This window comes from Dichotomopilus funicola (assembly GCF_033296635.1).
Source record: "Dichotomopilus funicola strain CBS 141.50 unplaced genomic scaffold C8A04scaffold_33, whole genome shotgun sequence".
NCBI classification, from domain to species: domain Eukaryota; kingdom Fungi; phylum Ascomycota; class Sordariomycetes; order Sordariales; family Chaetomiaceae; genus Dichotomopilus; species Dichotomopilus funicola.
The window spans coordinates 140,930-158,389 of record NW_026944054.1 but is presented as its reverse complement, the minus strand read 5'-3'; the positions used below and the strand labels follow the sequence as shown (position 1 = coordinate 158,389).

The window sequence follows — 17,460 nt, the reverse complement described above, 5'->3', positions numbered from 1 at the left end:
GCTTTCGTCGTGAGGTTGGAGTATACACCAATGGCGCTATAGTTCCATGCCGTTAAGGAGTTTTGGGTTAGCCTAGTCGAGTTTTGTCTTGAATTAGAAGTCTCGCTTTCTACTTCGGTATACTCCTAAAACCAGTGTCTGTACCTCTAGGAGCCACCAGGTATAAAACAAGTAACCGATTAATCTAGACAGTTTCACTTAGTTCCATCACTCCTCCTCATCCTGCTTGACGTACCATGTTCTTTCTCTGGCATGGTCTCGTCCGAACCACTAGAAGCTGTCCAGGTCCCAGGTCCCGAAAAGTCGCTTCTTCGAATGCCGGAATCCGTTCTGATGTTATCCAATCTCGCTCAAATCCTCAATATCTCCAATATCGTGCCCGAGGAGAAGGACGATCATATCGGCGGAACGAGATACGGGTCATGGCCGCCATGCACATTTTGGGCGCTTCAAAAAGGAAAAGAAAACATGAATGATGAAGGATTTGTGTTTCCTGCCTTGTTGGATCCGTTGGGCGAGGAAGTCAGACTAGGTAGCATGTGTGGAAGTATGCTCAGGACCAAAAGTTCCCGTACCTTCCTTCCCACAGCCGCACATATATACCCAAGTTTGCTCTCTCACTGTCACCGCCTCCTCCCAATTTCAGTTCAACCCCGGTTTAGCTCAGCGGCATTGGGAGGCAGGTCTGGTCCCGCCAATTCCGTCGTAAATCGAAATGGCTCTGGGTTCGATTCCCAGGTCAGCGAAGTATAATCTTGAGTTTTCAGGATTTTCGTAACCACCAACCACTATCCCTCCGGATGGGGATAGGGCTTGGCGGTGAGCTTTTTGTAATTTTCACATATCCGTGTCGGGCCAAAGTTAGAGGGGGCAAATTGGTATTAGGTTTGTTTGCAATGTCCTACCACTGCTCATGTCTTACCCAGGCACTTGTCGCTATACCGAGTGAGTGCTGTTAGCCATTTAGCTATTTACCCCCCTGATTTTCCCATTCCCTCTTCATTTGGTTCAATACCCGTCACATACAAACTCTGTTGTTCTGTGTTCCGTGACGCTCGAAGTTGCCCCTGAGCTGGCATCTTGACAGGTAAACATGCGAAAATGGACCTCTAATCTCACCCGAAATGACTTATGACGCTCCAAAACAGCACGTAACATTCTTCCCTGGCGTAGGACATAACGTCGTTGCACTGCGCAAACTACTCCCATTGACTTGTGCCAGTTCAACGCTCAAATATTGTGTTGTTGTCGTTGGCACGGTGGTCACGGATCCGCCCCACTTCAAGCCAACCCGGCGCTTGTTCAGGGCCCACTTGGTCCAAGCTCCCTGTTCGCGTTCTCCCAGCAGCCGCGAATTTTAGAATGGTTTACTTTAGGTCCATCGACAACAGACACATTTACCATCGCGACACTCCCGCCCGAAATATTGTCCTAGATTGCAACACCGCGGCCTTCCTGTCGACAACCTCTCAGAAATCTGCTGTCCGTTCCTTTTTACCGACATTTCCGCGGTTGCGGCCATGCAACCCACCCCCAGGACGCGGCGCACGGCGCAGAACACCCAGCACACGTATGGTGCAGAAACCCTTAATGCATGTAACTTGCTTGCTGACTAGTAATTGTTGTCGTCTGCAGATATTCGTTCGATGGCCGGATACACGATGTCAAAACTTACCCAGTTCAGTCGCCACAGGGCGCAACTATCCTCATCTATGGGCACGAAAACGGGGTCACCATCGTTTGGCGCGGCGGCCAGAGGCTGAAGCCGCCAAAACAAACCACCAGCGAAAAGCGGAACGGGGCCAAGTCAGACGATGCAGTCATGATCATTGATTCGGACGATGAAGCGCCCAGCATCCCAGCTTTCGTCGACAAGCCAGAGTTCCACGACGTCGCAGCGACAGACGCCTCAACTCCCGAAATTACCCAAACTCTCGATCTTGGGTTTGGGACCGCAGTGCTCAATGTCGCCGTTTTGCCAATGCCGTCGAGTATCGCCGAAGAAGCCGCCTGGAACGGGGCCAACATTCTGAAGAGCAAGCTCGTCTTCGCAATTACCTGCGCCACTACCGATGTCTATCTCGTCACGCTCCCTTTAACCCCCCCGTCGCACGAGAGCAAGGCGCGGCCCGAACTCCGCAAGAGCTTGCTGGCGGGGAACGCTGGAACAGGTGTCTGGGGTGAAACCATGACCTTGCTGGCCGGCCAAAGCCGCCGTTCCGGAGGACTTGCTCTCACACTAGTCAAGCCAAAGCAGGGTTCGCGGAGCAGATCAGTTGACCGCGCAGCAGCAAAGGCGACGCCGGTTTCCCGCGCAATCGTCGCGGCTCATACCCCAGAATCGAGCGGCATACTACGTCTTTGGGACGTAACGCTGGATGTAAAACCTGGTGTCATAGCTCGCGTCGAGCCGTTCCAAACCGAATTTCTCCCTTCTCCGATCACCGGCCTTGCCTTCAACCCAACACATACAACGCAACTCCTCACAACCACCTTCTCCCAGGCAGTTCGCATCTACGATTATGCCACCGCGGCACTTCCCTCAGATGACGCATCAGAAGGCCCTTTTCCGACCCAGGGTTCCTGGCTTCTGTCCCTCTATGCTCCCTTCGCCAGAGGACCTTCCACGTCGACCACACGAAAACCGGTGGTTGGTGCTGAGTGGATTGCTCACGGCCGTGCCGTTCTGGCCCTTCTAGCCGACGGTCAGTGGGGTATTTGGGATATTGACGGTGCGAGCCCATCAGCCGGTGGTTCTGGAGGACTCTTCAGCAAAGCTAGCGCGGCCCTTCATGGCTCCGCCATCACAAATTTCTGTGTCTCCGGCCAACTAGAAGGAACCAGCCCGCTCCGTGCGCCCGGAACACAAAAGTCATCCGCTACGCCAGGGTCAGCCGGCGAGTTCGTCCCCATGACCCCCCACACAAGGCGCGACGCCATTGCCTCCGTGACCACGGGTGGCTACGAGAGGCTCGCGGCTGCGCGAGGCGGAGTCACCGTCACCCAGCTGCCCTCAGAAGGCGCTGGTCTGAGCGAAGAGAGCGCCGTGCTCTGGCTTGGCGGTGTCAACCCTATCGTCTCCGTCATCCCTATCATCTCCCGCTTCTGGGACTCCCAACTTCGCCGCGCTGTCGGCGGTGGAGTCAACCTCTGGAGCGGCGCACAACCTACCCGCATGCTCCGCTTTACAGACCTTACCGCCGGGCTCCTCGGCGAGCGGTGTACAGGCGCGGCCGCCATTCCTAAGCCGAGTCGCACCCCTACCGCTACCAACGGCTCCGCATCAAAGGAGGGCACCCCGAACCACACGGAAGGCCTGCCCATCGAAGTTCTGCTCCGGGGCGAAAGCCGCCTCGTGGTTGTCCACGAGAACGAAGACGCAGATACCACCTCGCTAACCAGCCGTCTTCTCAGTGCCCGTAGGAAACCACGCAGCGGAGAAGCCGGTCCGACGCGCGCCATCCTAGCTTACCCACCACCTGGCCAGCAAGAGAGCGCCAACGTCTCCTTCAACCTCAGCTTTGCTTCGCGCCCCGGCAGGACAGTAGGCGGGGGCAGCGGGCTCTTCCGCGACCGACCACGGGTGATCGGGTCGAATAAGGGATCGTTTGATCATTCCATGGACGTGGTGCTACCGTCAACCGAGCTAGGTCAGGAAGATGATGAGGTCGGGGTGGCGGGTGGTTTGGACACCGCGCCGTCGAGCCAACAGGGGCTGATGTTTATCAACGATCTCAACTATGCGGCTGATCAACCGGACGACGAGTTCGAGGTCGAAGGACGAGATATCGAACAGGAGTTGATGGATATCATGGAGATTGACCGCGAGTTGGAGCAACTGGAGCATGAACGGCAAAGTGGAGGGAAAAGAGTGTTTTTCGAGGAGAGCTAAGCACGCGTTGCGGGCGGTGAAGTGGGGGAATCGCTGGGGAAACATTTTACCACAGGGGCCGTTATTGTAGGACTGTTACCCTCCTCTGCGGCGGGCTACTAATGTCATCTAGCACGACCGATTCTACGAGGATGGGACATGAATGAAGACCACCATGTTTAATTGTGTAATTTGGCAGGCAACCCTTACTCCCAACCTTCCCTCCGACCCTCAATCCCCGACTGTCTATCCCCTACCCTGCCCCAAAACACCGTTCCAATCTTCCGCACGGCTTGGTGGAGCACAAGGCGAGACCCATCCTTGATCCAGCTCTGTATTCCGAGCGGTAGAATAAACCCCGAGAGGGGGAAGAAGGCGGGAAAGGTGCAGAGGCGCTACTTTCCTCAGATCTTGTCTTGCCCCTCAGAAGGTAAAGCAAGCTGGTGGGGGGGCTGATTCCTCGCACCCGTACACCTTCCTTGCCGGTACCATGCACTCTGAGTGCATTCTTGTCTTGCCTTCGGTCTCCTTCGCCGGTTCTCTGGACAGGTGGAGGAGGGTTTACGTTGGTGGGGACTGTTGGTGCCGGTACATTCTTCCACCGAAACTCAAGTTTGATCAAGTTCGTGAAGACGTTAAATTTGGCTTCTCACAATATCCCCGGCCTTTGTACCGTTTTTGAAAAAACAATGGCTAGTGAATGCCCACAACGTTGGAGTCATCAAACCCGACCTCTCTCAAAACTCCATTAGCATCATCATACACCCTTCCCCATTCCCCAATCATCCCCCCCTCTACGACAACTTCTCCTTCACCTCCCCCTTAACCTCTTTCGCCTTACCCTTCGCCTCCCCCGCCAACTCCGACGCCTTGCCCTTAGCCTCACCAGCAACCTCGCTCGCCTTACCCGCCACCTCGCCGCGCAACTCCGACGCCTTGCCCGTCACTTTGCCCTTGCTCACGTCTTCTGACGCTTCCTTGATTTTGTCTGCGTAGGCCGCTGTGAGGTGTAATGTGTTAGTTTTTGTTCTTCTGGTAACTAATTACCCAATGGAAGAAAAGTGGGAGGGGGGCACGAACAGCCAATATTGATGCCATCTACCAACTTGTCGGAGACCTTGCGGTCGACAGACTTGAGGGTTTCCTTGGCGGAATCGACGGCGGATTTTTTGTGGCGCACTGTTGTGCTGAGGGCGGCGCGGGGGAGGATGGTGGAAGTGGTGGAGGAGGTGGTTGTTGTTGCTAGGCGTCGGGTGACGGTAGCGGTTCGTTGTGTGAAGGCGGACATGGTGGGTGTGGTTGTTAGTTGTTCTGGTGGTTTGATGGGTTTTGAGGTTGAATTGAGTAGGTTTGAATTGAGTAGGTTTTTTGTGTCTGTTTTTCTGGTGTTCTTTCCTTAGAATTGGAATGAATTGAGGGTTTGATGGTGGTTGTTGTTGGAAATTTTGGTTGGTATTTAAAAAGCTCCCGTTCACATTGCTTGGAGGTGATGATGTCATAGGTCAATAACAGACCTGAGATGCAGGAGCAACCACGACTTGCAAGTGGCGGGATGTCCAATGACGTTCCACGGCGGAGACAAGGATTCTGGAAGGTCCATGGCAGGAATTCGGCATCATTATTGGAGCGGAGTTACCTTTTTTCTTCTCGGATTCAAATCGAAGCTTGAAGATAGCTCCTTATGAGTTCCAGGTTGAGCTTCTTGGCTTCCCAGCAGAGTGGGTCCCAGAGCTCCTTGGGCACTTGGGCTAACAATGAGACGAAAAGATAGAGGAACAGATAATCAACAATCTTCCGCGGAATTGTGAGGGGTTGGTAATTATGTGGGATAGTTCTAGCAACGCATGAGATGCAGGCCATACGGGATTCCACGAGTTGTATATACACCTCAGTTTAAAACTTCAAACCGACCCAAACACATGTAAATCACCTCCCCTTAAACACCGGCTTCCTCTTCTCCGCAAACGCCCGCAACGCCTCATCCCGATCCTCAGTGCTCACCACCCTCTGGTACATATTATTCTCCACCAGCTCCCTCGGCTCCTCCACCGCGCGAATCGCCGCGCGCACCGCAATCGGTCCACCCTCACAAATCTGCCCCGCCAGCCGCACCGCTTCACTCAGCGCACTCTTCCTTGCCAAATCCAACACCATCTTATCCCTCTCCTTCTCCTCCATCTTCTTCCACACCTTCGCCTGCTCCTCGTTCTCCGGCGCGATTTCCACCAGCCGGTCGGCCAGACCGAGGAAATAGGCCTCGGGCGCTGACACGCGCCGGCCTGTCAGGATCAGGTCGCGCGCGCGCGGGATGCCGATGAGTGCGGGCAGGCGGTAGGTGCCTCCTGCGCCGGGGATGATGCCCAAGCGGGTTTCGGGGAGGCCGACCATGGCGTTGGAGCTGAGCACGCGGAAGTGGGTGGCTAGTGCGAGCTCGAGACCGCCGCCGAGGGCGAGGGAGGAGATCGCGGAGATGGTTGGTATGGGGAGGGTTGAGAGGGAGGTGAGGGTCGTGCGAAGGTTCAGGAGGAATGCGGCGGTTCTGTGTGTAAAAAGGAAAGGTCAGTCAGTAAGCTATGGCCGCGAGGGGTTTGTGTAGCAAGTCTTCCAAACGTACTGTTCCTGAGTAAACGTCTTCCGCTCTTTCAGATCTGCGCCGGCGCAGAACGAGGTATCCACGGCCGACGCCAGAATCAGCGCCCGCGTCGGACCCCTTTCGCTATCCCCCGCTATCCCCCCAAACTTCTTTTCCCACGACGGCGTCGGGATCTCCTCGCCCGTCGCTTCGTCGTATTGCGCATGCACCGCGTCAATTTCCTCGCGGAGGGACGACAACAGCTCTCGAGAGATGGCATTGCGTGCGGCCGGCCGGTTGAGTTCCAAGATGCGGATATGGCCCGAGCCCGGTGCGGGGAGCTCAGTCACGCGAAGGACGGGTTCGGGTTTCGCGGCTTCGGATGAGTAGCAGCGTCGTGCATTGCGGGCTGTTAACCGGCCGAAGCGTAGGGCTGTAGACGCATTGAGCGCCACGGTAAATCTTCGAGGCATGTTAGGTGGTTGGTTGCAGGGAGGGGGGAGTGAACAACGGGAAAGGAGCAAAGATGTCTCTGCTCAATTGCTGCGGGATGACATTCTCAAGGGCCTCGGCTAACATCGGCAAGGGGTCCGACACCCTGGGTTGCCGTGCGACCCGCTCATTGCCATCACCAAAATACCCCTGAACGCCAAAAGAGAAAGAGAGAAAAATAAATATTGAGTTTCCACAGTCTCTCTGAGTGGAAGATGAGGTCTTGACACAATTAACTAGTTGATTAAAAATATTATTCTGTACTTTTTTCTGGTTCCGCAATCTAGGAAACGGTCCTCCGTTTACCTGAACATAAAACTTGTTCTTTCACTATACTAATTATGTACTTCAAGAAAATTGTAAACCCATATCAACAAATAAGAAACACTCCATGCCACTGGTTGAGATACAAGTTACCCTTTCCCATACGTCCTTCCGATTGATAACTTGTTCAATATGATACAGTTTGTAATACTTCTCGGGGATGCAATTACGAGAGCATTATTGGAAATAATTAAGACGCGGAAAATACGATTCTCAATTCCTTGACTCTATCTCAACTATTTACAGCACCCTATGATGCCGGTTGTTCGTTCCCCAGGCTGGACACTTTGAGAGCGTCTCCTAAGCCTGATGGACGGTATGAAGAGGCTACAAAGTGATTTTAGATGCTGTTTGTGTTTATCTCACCGTTATTGTGTTTCTATGAACTAAAAAGAGCAACTTCAATTATCACCCATGGATTCGTACAGACAGGAGTTTGTTTTCCATCTCCGGGAGCGAAACTCACCGCAGCAACGGACAGACTCTACTAATGCCCCAAATGAAATTGAGCACCCAACTGTATCCTATAACAGTGTCACCATCAAAGGCTCAATTACTTGTCGCAGTTGAGTTGGTTCAATCCTCCAGACACATACCAACCCTAACCCCCAAACGAACCTGAAGAACCCCCCCTGCAACCACACAAAACAAGACAACCACCCTCAGTCCTTGGCACGCCAACCCAACCAGGCAAAAGCAGCACTTTCGTTTCACAATCCAGCCGAACTCCCTCCCTTTTCGGGCAAACACCTGCCCTTGCTTGTCAACATGAAACAAGGAAACCGCAGCACGCAAGGGACCTCGAGGAAATGTCCAAAAATACAGAGTAGCTTGGTTGCCTCCCAAGTCACGCGACAACGATGAGAAGACGAGGCGTTGGAAATGATCACGCGCGGGGAAGCCAGGCTGGTGGAATTGTGAAAGTTTGATCGCTCCCACGACACGCACTAAACATTGTATTATGTGCTGGCAATAACATTATGGCTGACTTCGTCGCAACACCAAGTCAGAGCTCACCATCATCCACTTCCCCCCACAGTTCGCACTCTGCCCTCTTATACGTTAAGGTAGGTAACTATTCCTTCAGACCCCCAAGCGGCCTCCCCTGAAAAGCGTGACCGAAAACCCAAAACACGACCCAGCCATGGTAATCGGCCCTCCCCAAACAATCGGGATCGACAAACCATCCCACAATTGGGCTTTTCCCGCCCGGCCATATTTCCCCATTTCCCATTTTCCGTTTTGCGTTTCCCATGTCCTATTTCCCATTATCATGGACAGCGCTATTACGCGGGGTTCGCGACAAAGTAAGGGGGCTGAGGGGCTCGGATCCAAAATAACGGTTGACCCGACGCCAACATGGCAAGCGGCACAGCATCAAAAGAGATGAGGAGTAAAGTGGGGGTATGCCGGGAAAGGGGGCACAGCCGGGAAGGTATTTAGAAGGCACGGGACGGGAACGGAAGGGAGGAGAAAGAACCGAAACAAAGAACGAAAGAAGAAGAGAAACAAAAGATGGGATGATGGGATGGATAAACCGAGGGAGGGCGCGACCAAGGCGTTGGGGGATTTGCCCGCCCGCTCGCTCACCCGCCCGGTTGCTTACTCTCCCTCTCTGGCAGGCCATTTACCGACCGACCGATTGACCTGGTTGATGAGGAGCGAGGTTTGTAGCAAGGTTTGTCCGCTTGTCGCACTTGCTGCGGCTTTGCTAGGAGATCATTCATGCCGTGTCGTGTTGGTTGTGGCTGGGGAGGGAGATCGCCCAAGCGCAGGGTTGAGATCTTGGATGTGCATGTGTGCATAGTCAGTTCGAGATGGGAGGGGATAGATGGCATGAGGAAGGAAATAAAAATACCTTTGTTCGTATCTAGGTAATCTGTCATGGTTAATCATATTTCTCAGGGCAGGAGTAACCGCCGTAGAAGTGAATTCGATGTTGTGTTGCTGGCGAAGATGATTGGAAAGGACCAAATAGGAGGACAAGTTCACGCTGTTCACTCTGCTATCCAACATTTGGCTTACAGGTTTAGCCAGCTTCGTCTGATCAGTAAGAACTAATCCACATTAAAGTCACAACGACACGGCGAACACACATGGAAGGCCTCGAGAAAGTGGATTTTGTTCCCATTTGGTATTTGAATGTGACTCGTTCCGAACAAAGTTGTGAGGCCGGAAGGTCTAGCCGCATAAAAGGGTCGGCGTCGGGCCTCCGGCACTGGTCTAAAAAGTGTAGTGAAGGAGAGAGGGAGAGGGCGGCGCAGCACACCAGAACAGGCCACAGTGAAACAAACCGAGGCCGCCGGTCATGTCCACACCAAGGTCACAAAAAAGGAAAAAAAAAAGAGAACAAAGAAGGAAAAAAAGACGCCCCCAGGTAGGTTTCGTTCGCCCGATGGCATTGGTTCGATCCACCGCCAAGTGTGCGACAGGATTTGTTGTAGAGTATCCTTCCCCCCCCACCGCCCTTCCCCAAAACGCCGGTTATGCTGCTGATGTCAAAAGTGTAATAGATGGCGAGTTCGTTTTGTCGTAATAACTGGGGCTGTCGCATTTATGCGTTGGTGACCTGGTGTAAAGTTAGCAAATAAAGTACAAGACGGGAGGGAGAACAAGTCAAGACATACGCGAAGAATCCTCCTGGAGTAATCTTCGTTATCGGCAATACTGCCGTCACTCATCCTCCGGTGGGCCATGACGGGGTCCATCCGCGCGTCAGCCATTGAGGTGCCACCGCTGCTTCGGGGCTTGTTGCCGATGAAGGCGTTGACAGCAGCATTGCGGCGATGTTCCTCCTCAAGTTCTAGGTTTCGCTTGCGGCGCATGTAGATGAAGCCGCCACCAATGAGAGCGGCCACGACGACAATAGCCACGACGACACCAGCGGCAATCCCAGCCACGTTAGGGCCACCGCCGCCGCTATTATCATCTTCTTTCGGTGTGCTGGTTGGGTTTTGGGTGACAACAACGGTTTTCTCGGGATTGACCTCAGTTTGGGTCGGCTTCGACGAAGAGCTCGTGGAGTGGGGAAGCTCGCTCATATCCAGATAATCCACCGCAAGATCGATACCAGTGTTGTAAACGGTCCAGAAATTAGGGCCACCACCTTATGCGAGAGTTAGTAATCGCTTGCTGTCCTTCTGTTCGACCTTTCGGTCCCGGATCTACTCACATGAATCCTCGCCGAAACCTGTGCACCCAGCATCACAGTGGGAGGGATCCACCAATGTCTCCTTCGGCGGGTACTTTTGCCCGCAGAAGCACTGGTTGCCGCCCATCGTAGCGCCAGCTGGGAAGCCCTTTGGGCGGCAGAGCTCATCGCCGCACTTGCCAATACTGTTCCACTGGAACGTCTTCTGGAAAACAAGGCTGCCCGAGGAGTTGAAGCAGCCCTGAACTGTTGATGTACCGAGCTCAGGCGAGGTGATTGGCTTTTGCTTGCCCTTTACATATCGCCCAAAAATCCCGTTGTGCCTTGCTGTCCTGGAGCTATCCGGCATAGCCTGAGCGAGCACGGCGAGTGCCGCGGCGACAAAAATTGACGGCTTCATGTTGTGTGTGGAAACCCGAGTCGCGGGGACAAGGCAATCTGGTGATGGGAGTCGGTGATACGTTCCCTCTCAACTGGATATCGAGGAAGGTCTGGTGCCTTTCGCGGGTTTCTCGGCTTCGTCGGAGTCGCTTTCAATCGGCGGCAATCAATCGGCTGTCGTCGACCAGCGAGCGGCTCACAGCGTCCTTTCAAAACAAGTCGGGTATTGTTGGGGGTTTGTCGCGTTATCGAGGTTGATACACGCTGCTGGGTTGGCGCGATGTGGGAAAATGAATGAACGGGCGCTCGCTTCGGCAAAAAGTGAAACGAGTGTTAAATGGTTGAACGAGTGTTGGGGTCAGTTCGTCGTCGACCCCCTGCCTGTTTTACTGCGTTCTTTGTTCAGCGACCTGGCGCTACAACTGAGCGGACATTTCCTGACTTCTCCAACGCGTGCGTGCTGAGTAGAAGCGATGCAGGTTGGAAGAGCAAGGCAAGAAGGGACCGAAGTCGTCGTGGGCTTGGGTGGAGAGTGTGGACTGAACGTACACGATGCTATGGCTCAAAGGAGTGACTGGAAGGGAGTGACAAGTGGTTTTGTTGCAAGGTCGAAGTCAGATGAGGAGGGAGAAAGGGCCCGAACCCACAAAGGCCGCGTCCCACGAAGCCACAGGGGAAGCGAGAACGAAATTGCACTGGGGACCTCGGGATGACGCTGGGGCATTCCTCCACCAGGTCCCCTGTCATTTGGCCGTTCCTGGCCATCCAGAAAGCAAGGCACCGCAGGTCCGCCCCTGGCGCCAAACCGCACCGGGCCTAGCGCGCTGGAGCCTGCACACGGCACGATAGGCCAATCACACTGTGTGCCACCCACCTGCAAAGGGCCGACAGCTGGTCATTGGCCGGCAACAACGCGCCAGCCCGATCCAATTTCAGGGGCGCCGTCGATCGCTTGCTGCGGAGGGTTGCAAAGTCCTGGCTGCCCTCGTTTGTTGTGAAGGAATGCCAATTGTTAGGCAAAGGGCTCACTTTGTGAGGCTCGTGTAATGCAAACTATCAGTTACCAACATCAATAAAGCAGGGCTACAAATTTGCGTTTTCTTCCACCACCACATGATTTATCTGCACGCCACCCTCTTTCCGGTTCCTTTCAATGTGACCGTGTCCAGCAAACGCCCAAACAGTTTGTGAGTCTGCACCGGATGAATGGCTGTTTTCAGCAAACCGGCTGGCTGTGCAGCACAGAGGGAGAAAGAAAGGGACCGCTGCCTTTTTATCCATTTGCTGTGTTCCCCCACGGAAACATTTTGTTTTGGCCTTACTGTGGTACTTTGAGGTTCCGGGCGCAAAAGCGACCCCGGCCAGGATCGTGAAACAAGAAACACGGGGAAGGGTGGGGGAAACGGCCACGCTCCGTCCTTCCGAGCTTCCTCTTTGGCGGTGAAAAGGGCGAGAAACGGCCAGACCTTTGGCCCAAGAGGCCCCAGGCGGGGTATCTTTCAATCAGAAAACACATCTGGTTCTCTCTTTGCCCAGCATTTGACGTGTTCTGTTCGGACTGTCCAGCGGAAGAACATGGATTTGGAAGCCGTCCGCTGACAGTGCATTGTGGTGTGTGGACACAAATGTCACAAAGCTAGCATGGCAAAGCTGCAAGCAAGCAAGCCAAGCCAGCATTGCCACGCCGAACATTCCGCACAGAGCTCAAGTTGGCAACCGAGCTCCCGAAAAGAGTACCGTGTAAAAAATAACAACGAAAAAAAAAACGCGGTTTCCAGCTTGCACAGCCTCACCAGCCTCTCAGCTCGCGATACAAGCATCACGGAAACACCCGTTCGGTTCGAATTTCTCGCGGCGCGTTCCAGAACGGTCTTTTTCGTCATGGTCCCCACTGCGTATTGCCACAAAAAGAATTTGGAAAGGAGGGTTGGCAAGTATTTTTGTTTCCAGGGCGCGAGGGATCCATGGGCCAGGCTTCATTTCGCCAAAAGCTGGGTTCCGAGCTCTGTTGAATGGTTCCAGACCTTGAGGCCTTGTTTTGTTGGTGTCGTGTCGTTGTTGGTGTGGATTCCATTATCCATAAGACAGGACAGGGTTACCTACTTTGTACTGCATGTAGTAATCACGTCCACGGCATTATGAGAAGCGGTTGAACATAGTGTAGTAAGCATGGTTTTCGTGCTAATTACATCGTATACCGGTACACTATATTTTATAAACTCCCAAACTCTCAAACTCTGAGAGTCTGGATCACCAAACTTGTGACCCCCAAACCATGATAGCTGGCCCCCATCACCAAGTAGGTAGGCAGTGAAGGCATCAATCACCTCCTTCAGCGGCCTCTTTCTTCAACTGCTGTGCCGTTTCCATCATCGACATCATCCGTTTGTCCAGGCAGTCCAAACTGTGCTTGCCCAAGTCCTCCATCTGGCACGCCGTCGAGCAATATCTGACATCCCTGCACTCCTCACACACAAGCAGCGCAGACTTCCCGCAGTTCCGGCAACTGTTGACCAAGTCCTCGGCCAGCTCCTCGGCCAGCGCCGGGTCGATCAGTTCCCCCACCAGGGCCGAGGCGTACACAGGGCTGATGGCCACGCGCGTGGCATACCGCGCGGCCGTTGTGTCCCATCCGGGCAGCTGGAGATAGTCCTTGGGGAACTGGCCCTGTCCGCAGCTGCATAGCACTTGCTCCCCTTCCACCACGCTGACGGGTACCTTGCCTCCCGCGGCCACATACTCGCAAGCGTCGCCGTCCCGGTGCATCCACGTCCGACACCGCTCAGCCAGCGCCGGCAGCGTCTTCTTCCACAGCACTAGCTCCTCCGCCCCAACCAACATCGTGCAGCAGTCCAGCGACCGCAGCAGCAACAAGAACTCCTCCATCCCGCTATCCCTCAACTTCTCCTCCCCGGTCCCAACCCCCTCCATCATCTCCCGCGTAATCGGCAAAACCGCCGCATCCAACACCATCCCTCCACACCCAGCACCTCCACCCCCGGCCACGTCAAGCCGCACGGAACTGACAATAACCAGGATGTGCATCCCCCGCGCCGGGGAGGTGTTTGACAGCGCGAACAGTTTCGTCGGTTGACCACCGTGCAGGCCGGTGGCCAGCATGAACATGCTGTAGAGATTTTCCTTGAACGCGAGGCGGGCGGAGTAAGGGGAGTTCCCACACGCCGCGCGAGCACCAGCACCAGCACCAGCACCAGCACCAGCAACAGGGCGCTGGACACCCGAGTCCTCGAGCGCCTGCAACTGGTCGCGGAGTTGGCGCTCGCGCGGCGAGAACATGAGGTAGGTGAAGGTGGCCATGGAGCGGCGGATGGGGGTTTTGCCGGCGAGCGAGAGGATGGGCAACACGTCGAGGTTGAGGTTGTGGATGGTGAGCGTCACGGGGGGGGATGACCGCGACGAGGATGAGGGCGCCGTGGTGGGGAGGAGGAAGGTGTCGAGCTCGGGGGGCCACTCGCGGGGGATGTCGACGAGGGGCGCGACGAGCTCGATGTAGCCCGACGTGCGGGCGATGTGGGTCCAGTCGCCGCGCTTGAGGACCGGCGCGGGGAAGAAGACCGGGCAGGCGACTCTCTCGGTGGTGCCGAGGGTGAGTTGGAACGCGAAGGGGGAGGTTTGGGTGAGGGTGATGAGCCCTCCGTCGGCCAGGAGTCGCCGGGCCGGGTCTGCCGTGACGTCGACGCGGGCGGTGATCGTCCCGATCTTGCTATCGGCATCGTTGAAGTTGGCCCTGAGGCCGATGGCAAACGGCTCCGGCTTCTCCTGGCCGGCCTTTCCCCCTTCCTTCTTGGCCGCGTTGTTCTTGTGGGTCTGGCGCAGCGAGTGCTCCGAGACCTCCCGGCTCTCTTGGTTGGGCCGATGCTTTGTGATGAAGACCTTCTTTCTGTCGTTCAGGGCGAGCACATAACAAGGTTTCTCGTAACCAGGCAACGCAATGTAGCCCTTGTCGGTGAGTCGCAGGGGCTGGGCGAAGATGCCGACTGTCGCGTATTGGGACGTTTGGAACCTCTCTATCATGTCAGTAGGGAGGTAGAAGGAGACGATCATGGACTCGTCACAGCCCCAACCGGCCGACTCTTCCTCGATGGTAAGAGCAAAGTCCTCCTCGCCGCGGCCTTTAGTTTCCGAGATCGTTCCAAATCCCACTTGGATGTCCTCACAGATACACCTGAGAGGTTTCTCAATACAGGGGTGGGGGTTGGGCATGCCCAAGAAGGCGGCGACGGAAGTTTCGCGTTCCCTGAGCGGGATCGGGCCGGGGTGAAGTCTGATTGGGTGCCAGACACGAGTCGGCACGGTGAAAGTAATGGCCAGTTGCTCGGGACGGGCGGACCACTTGTCCCATGGGTAGGACATTGTGCGCGTGAGGCGGTCGGCCGACGGTGCAGGTAGGTAAAACGTGCGCAAGGAAGGGTGGATCTTGGAGATCAAGACCATGGCAAACTCCTGCATGGGGTTCGGGACCTCCGTATCGGTCAAGCCCAGGGCAAACCGCCGCATCGGGTTCGGCCAGTTCGGATCGTTCATGAGACCGAGGAGCAGCTGTCCCCAAACCACTTGCGAATCGGCTTGAGCCTGATCGCACACCGCGTCAACAAGGGCGGTGAAACTTGTAGCCGTGTTTTGCATACGCGGTGTGTATTTGGCGAGGGTTCTGAGGAGGGTCCCCGTCTCTGCCTTCTCAACTGACGGGGACACTTCTGCAAGCCCAAACATATGGCGGTAGACCTTGAGCATGAGTCGGGCTATGGCGTGTTCCCCCAATGCGGGCGTGACGGTCACGGTACCGGTGCCAGCGCCGACAATGTGCTTGATGAGCTTCCAGGCAATGCGGAAGTTGAAGAGTGTCTCCCGTCCCTGTGCTGTGGTTGCCCTCTCCGTCCATACCGCCAAGACCTGGTCGGCTGGCGACATGGCCCTGGCGTTGGTCCAGTATTCCAGAGGAGCGAGGCCCAGAAGAATGGACAGCTCCGTTGTGTGACCGGCCAGGATGGCTTTGAAGTCGTCTTCGTGTCCCATGCGATGATAGTTAGTCGTGTAGATGGTCGAGGAAGGCTTGTCTTTGAGGAGGCCCGAGGCGGAGACTAGAAGGTTGAGCGGGCTCACTTGGCCAGCCAGGATGGATGTATCGATGACATCAAACTGCCGGGGGGCGGTTCCCTCAGCGCCGTATTCCGCCTCGGACAGAACGAGTAGATCAAAGCTGGTATTGGCGCGGTAGTGTTGAGCGCAGAGATCCCCCGACTCCAGATTCAGTCGAATGGTGTGGCAAAAGGCAAAATAATCGGCCGAGGAGAAGCGGACGGTGAGCCTTGGGGCAGCCTCAGCAAAAGCCTTAACCCAAGCCTTGAATTGCATCAAGGCCGAATACTCCCATTTCATATCGGTCCGGTTTGAAATGAGCCCTGGATATGGATTTCCCCCGAGATAGGGTGGAGAGGACAGGCTCTGGTTGATTTCTGCGGTTGCCATGTGGAAACTGAGAAGGGGGTTGGTTGGATACTGAAGGATGTTCGGCGCGGTGATCATGGGGAAGAGGAACAGGGGGTTGGGCTGTCGAGATTCGCCTTCGCTAGCTTCGTCAACTTTGTCTTGTACGTGGATCTTGTCCCAGTGCAGTTTCGTGGTATATATCATCTCGTCGGCCAGATCTGCCGCCAGAGGAGCACATGACCGCGAGACGTCTTGCTTGGATACCACTTTTTCCTTTTCGTGGTGGCGGCGGGACATGTACAAGCTTTGACCGAACAACTCTTGAAGGTCAACCTCGTCTTCTGCATCCTCTGCAGTTGTGGTAACTGTGCATCCAACCCAAACTTCATGGAGCGACGCCAATATGTCATCGTCGCTGAAGCGCAGCGTCGCGCCATAGGGGCTGTCTCGCCATGCTTCTTGGGTCTCCGAAAGGTCGGCCAGTTTCTCCAACTGGTCGGTCACAAACTTGAGGTCGGACTGGACGATCCAAATCTCGTAGTAGATTTCCCACAGCTCAGTAATGTCAAGTTGTTTGTCCAGTACCAGTGTGAGAAAAAGGACGTTGCGAGCTGTATGTTATTGACCTTTTGTCAGCGAGCCCGGCCACAAGATTTTAAAACGAAATTAAATCTAGCGATCTTACCGATGGTATATTTGTTATCGTCGCAGATGGTGAAGTCGATCTTGCGCTCGGGTAGTCCCTTGTCCGCAAACGCTGTGTATAACACATCGCGTAGGTCGCCAGAGCCGAGAACGAGGACGTCGGCATCAACGCCGTGGGGGAATTCTTCCACAAGACTGGCACCGGGCGTGAAGCGGCCCGGACCAAAGGGCGGGCACACCTTCACGTACCAGTTGGTGTGCATCTTGTCGGTTCAGATACGCCAGTGTGAGGAAGGATGGTCGAAAGAGAAGTTGGAATTCCGTGGTGTGGGTTGGGAAAGGTTTGAATTTGTTCTTGATTAGAAGAGTTATTTAGAATCGTGGTGGGCAATGGGTTGGAAGGCAGGCAGGGCAGCATTTAGAATTAGAGAAAGCCGCACCGTATATCATACACTGTTTTCACACGGTGGTGAAAGGTTGGAGTCTGAGGGCAGCATTTAGAATTAGAGAAAGTCGCTCCGTAAATCATACACTGTCTTCACACGGCGGTGAAAGGTTGGAGTTTGAGGGCAT

The 17,460-nt window shown here is 54.9% G+C and overlaps 5 protein-coding genes across 5 annotated transcripts; 1 reads left to right on the top strand and 4 right to left on the bottom strand.

The window, feature by feature from the left end:
* Positions 1-1,520: 1,520 nt before the first annotated feature.
* C8A04DRAFT_37442 (uncharacterized protein) lies at positions 1,521-3,892 on the top strand (the record flags this gene model as incomplete). Its single annotated transcript, XM_062783877.1, has 2 exons — positions 1,521-1,570; positions 1,636-3,892. 2 exons carry the CDS (start codon positions 1,521-1,523, stop codon positions 3,890-3,892), a joined length of 2,307 nt encoding a protein of 768 aa, XP_062636806.1.
* A 773-nt stretch (positions 3,893-4,665) lies between these two features.
* C8A04DRAFT_28860 (uncharacterized protein) lies at positions 4,666-5,159 on the bottom strand (the record flags this gene model as incomplete). The annotated part of the gene is made up of 2 exons (XM_062780803.1): positions 4,666-4,871; positions 4,952-5,159. The coding sequence occupies 2 exons, from the start codon at positions 5,157-5,159 to the stop codon at positions 4,666-4,668; spliced, it is 414 nt and encodes a 137-aa protein (XP_062636805.1).
* Positions 5,160-5,797: 638 nt separating this feature from the next.
* C8A04DRAFT_28859 (mitochondrial methylglutaconyl-CoA hydratase) lies at positions 5,798-6,916 on the bottom strand (the record flags this gene model as incomplete). The annotated part of the gene is made up of 2 exons (XM_062780802.1): positions 5,798-6,410; positions 6,486-6,916. 2 exons carry the CDS (start codon positions 6,914-6,916, stop codon positions 5,798-5,800), a joined length of 1,044 nt encoding a protein of 347 aa, XP_062636804.1.
* Positions 6,917-9,813: 2,897 nt separating this feature from the next.
* On the bottom strand, positions 9,814-10,810 carry C8A04DRAFT_28858 (uncharacterized protein; the record flags this gene model as incomplete). Its single annotated transcript, XM_062780801.1, has 3 exons — positions 9,814-9,828; positions 9,887-10,365; positions 10,432-10,810. The coding sequence occupies 3 exons, from the start codon at positions 10,808-10,810 to the stop codon at positions 9,814-9,816; spliced, it is 873 nt and encodes a 290-aa protein (XP_062636803.1).
* A 2,300-nt stretch (positions 10,811-13,110) lies between these two features.
* Positions 13,111-17,150, bottom strand: C8A04DRAFT_12355 (uncharacterized protein; the record flags this gene model as incomplete). The annotated part of the gene is made up of 3 exons (XM_062777313.1): positions 13,111-15,228; positions 15,274-16,853; positions 16,928-17,150. The coding sequence occupies 3 exons, from the start codon at positions 17,148-17,150 to the stop codon at positions 13,111-13,113; spliced, it is 3,921 nt and encodes a 1,306-aa protein (XP_062636802.1).
* Positions 17,151-17,460: the final 310 nt, after the last annotated feature.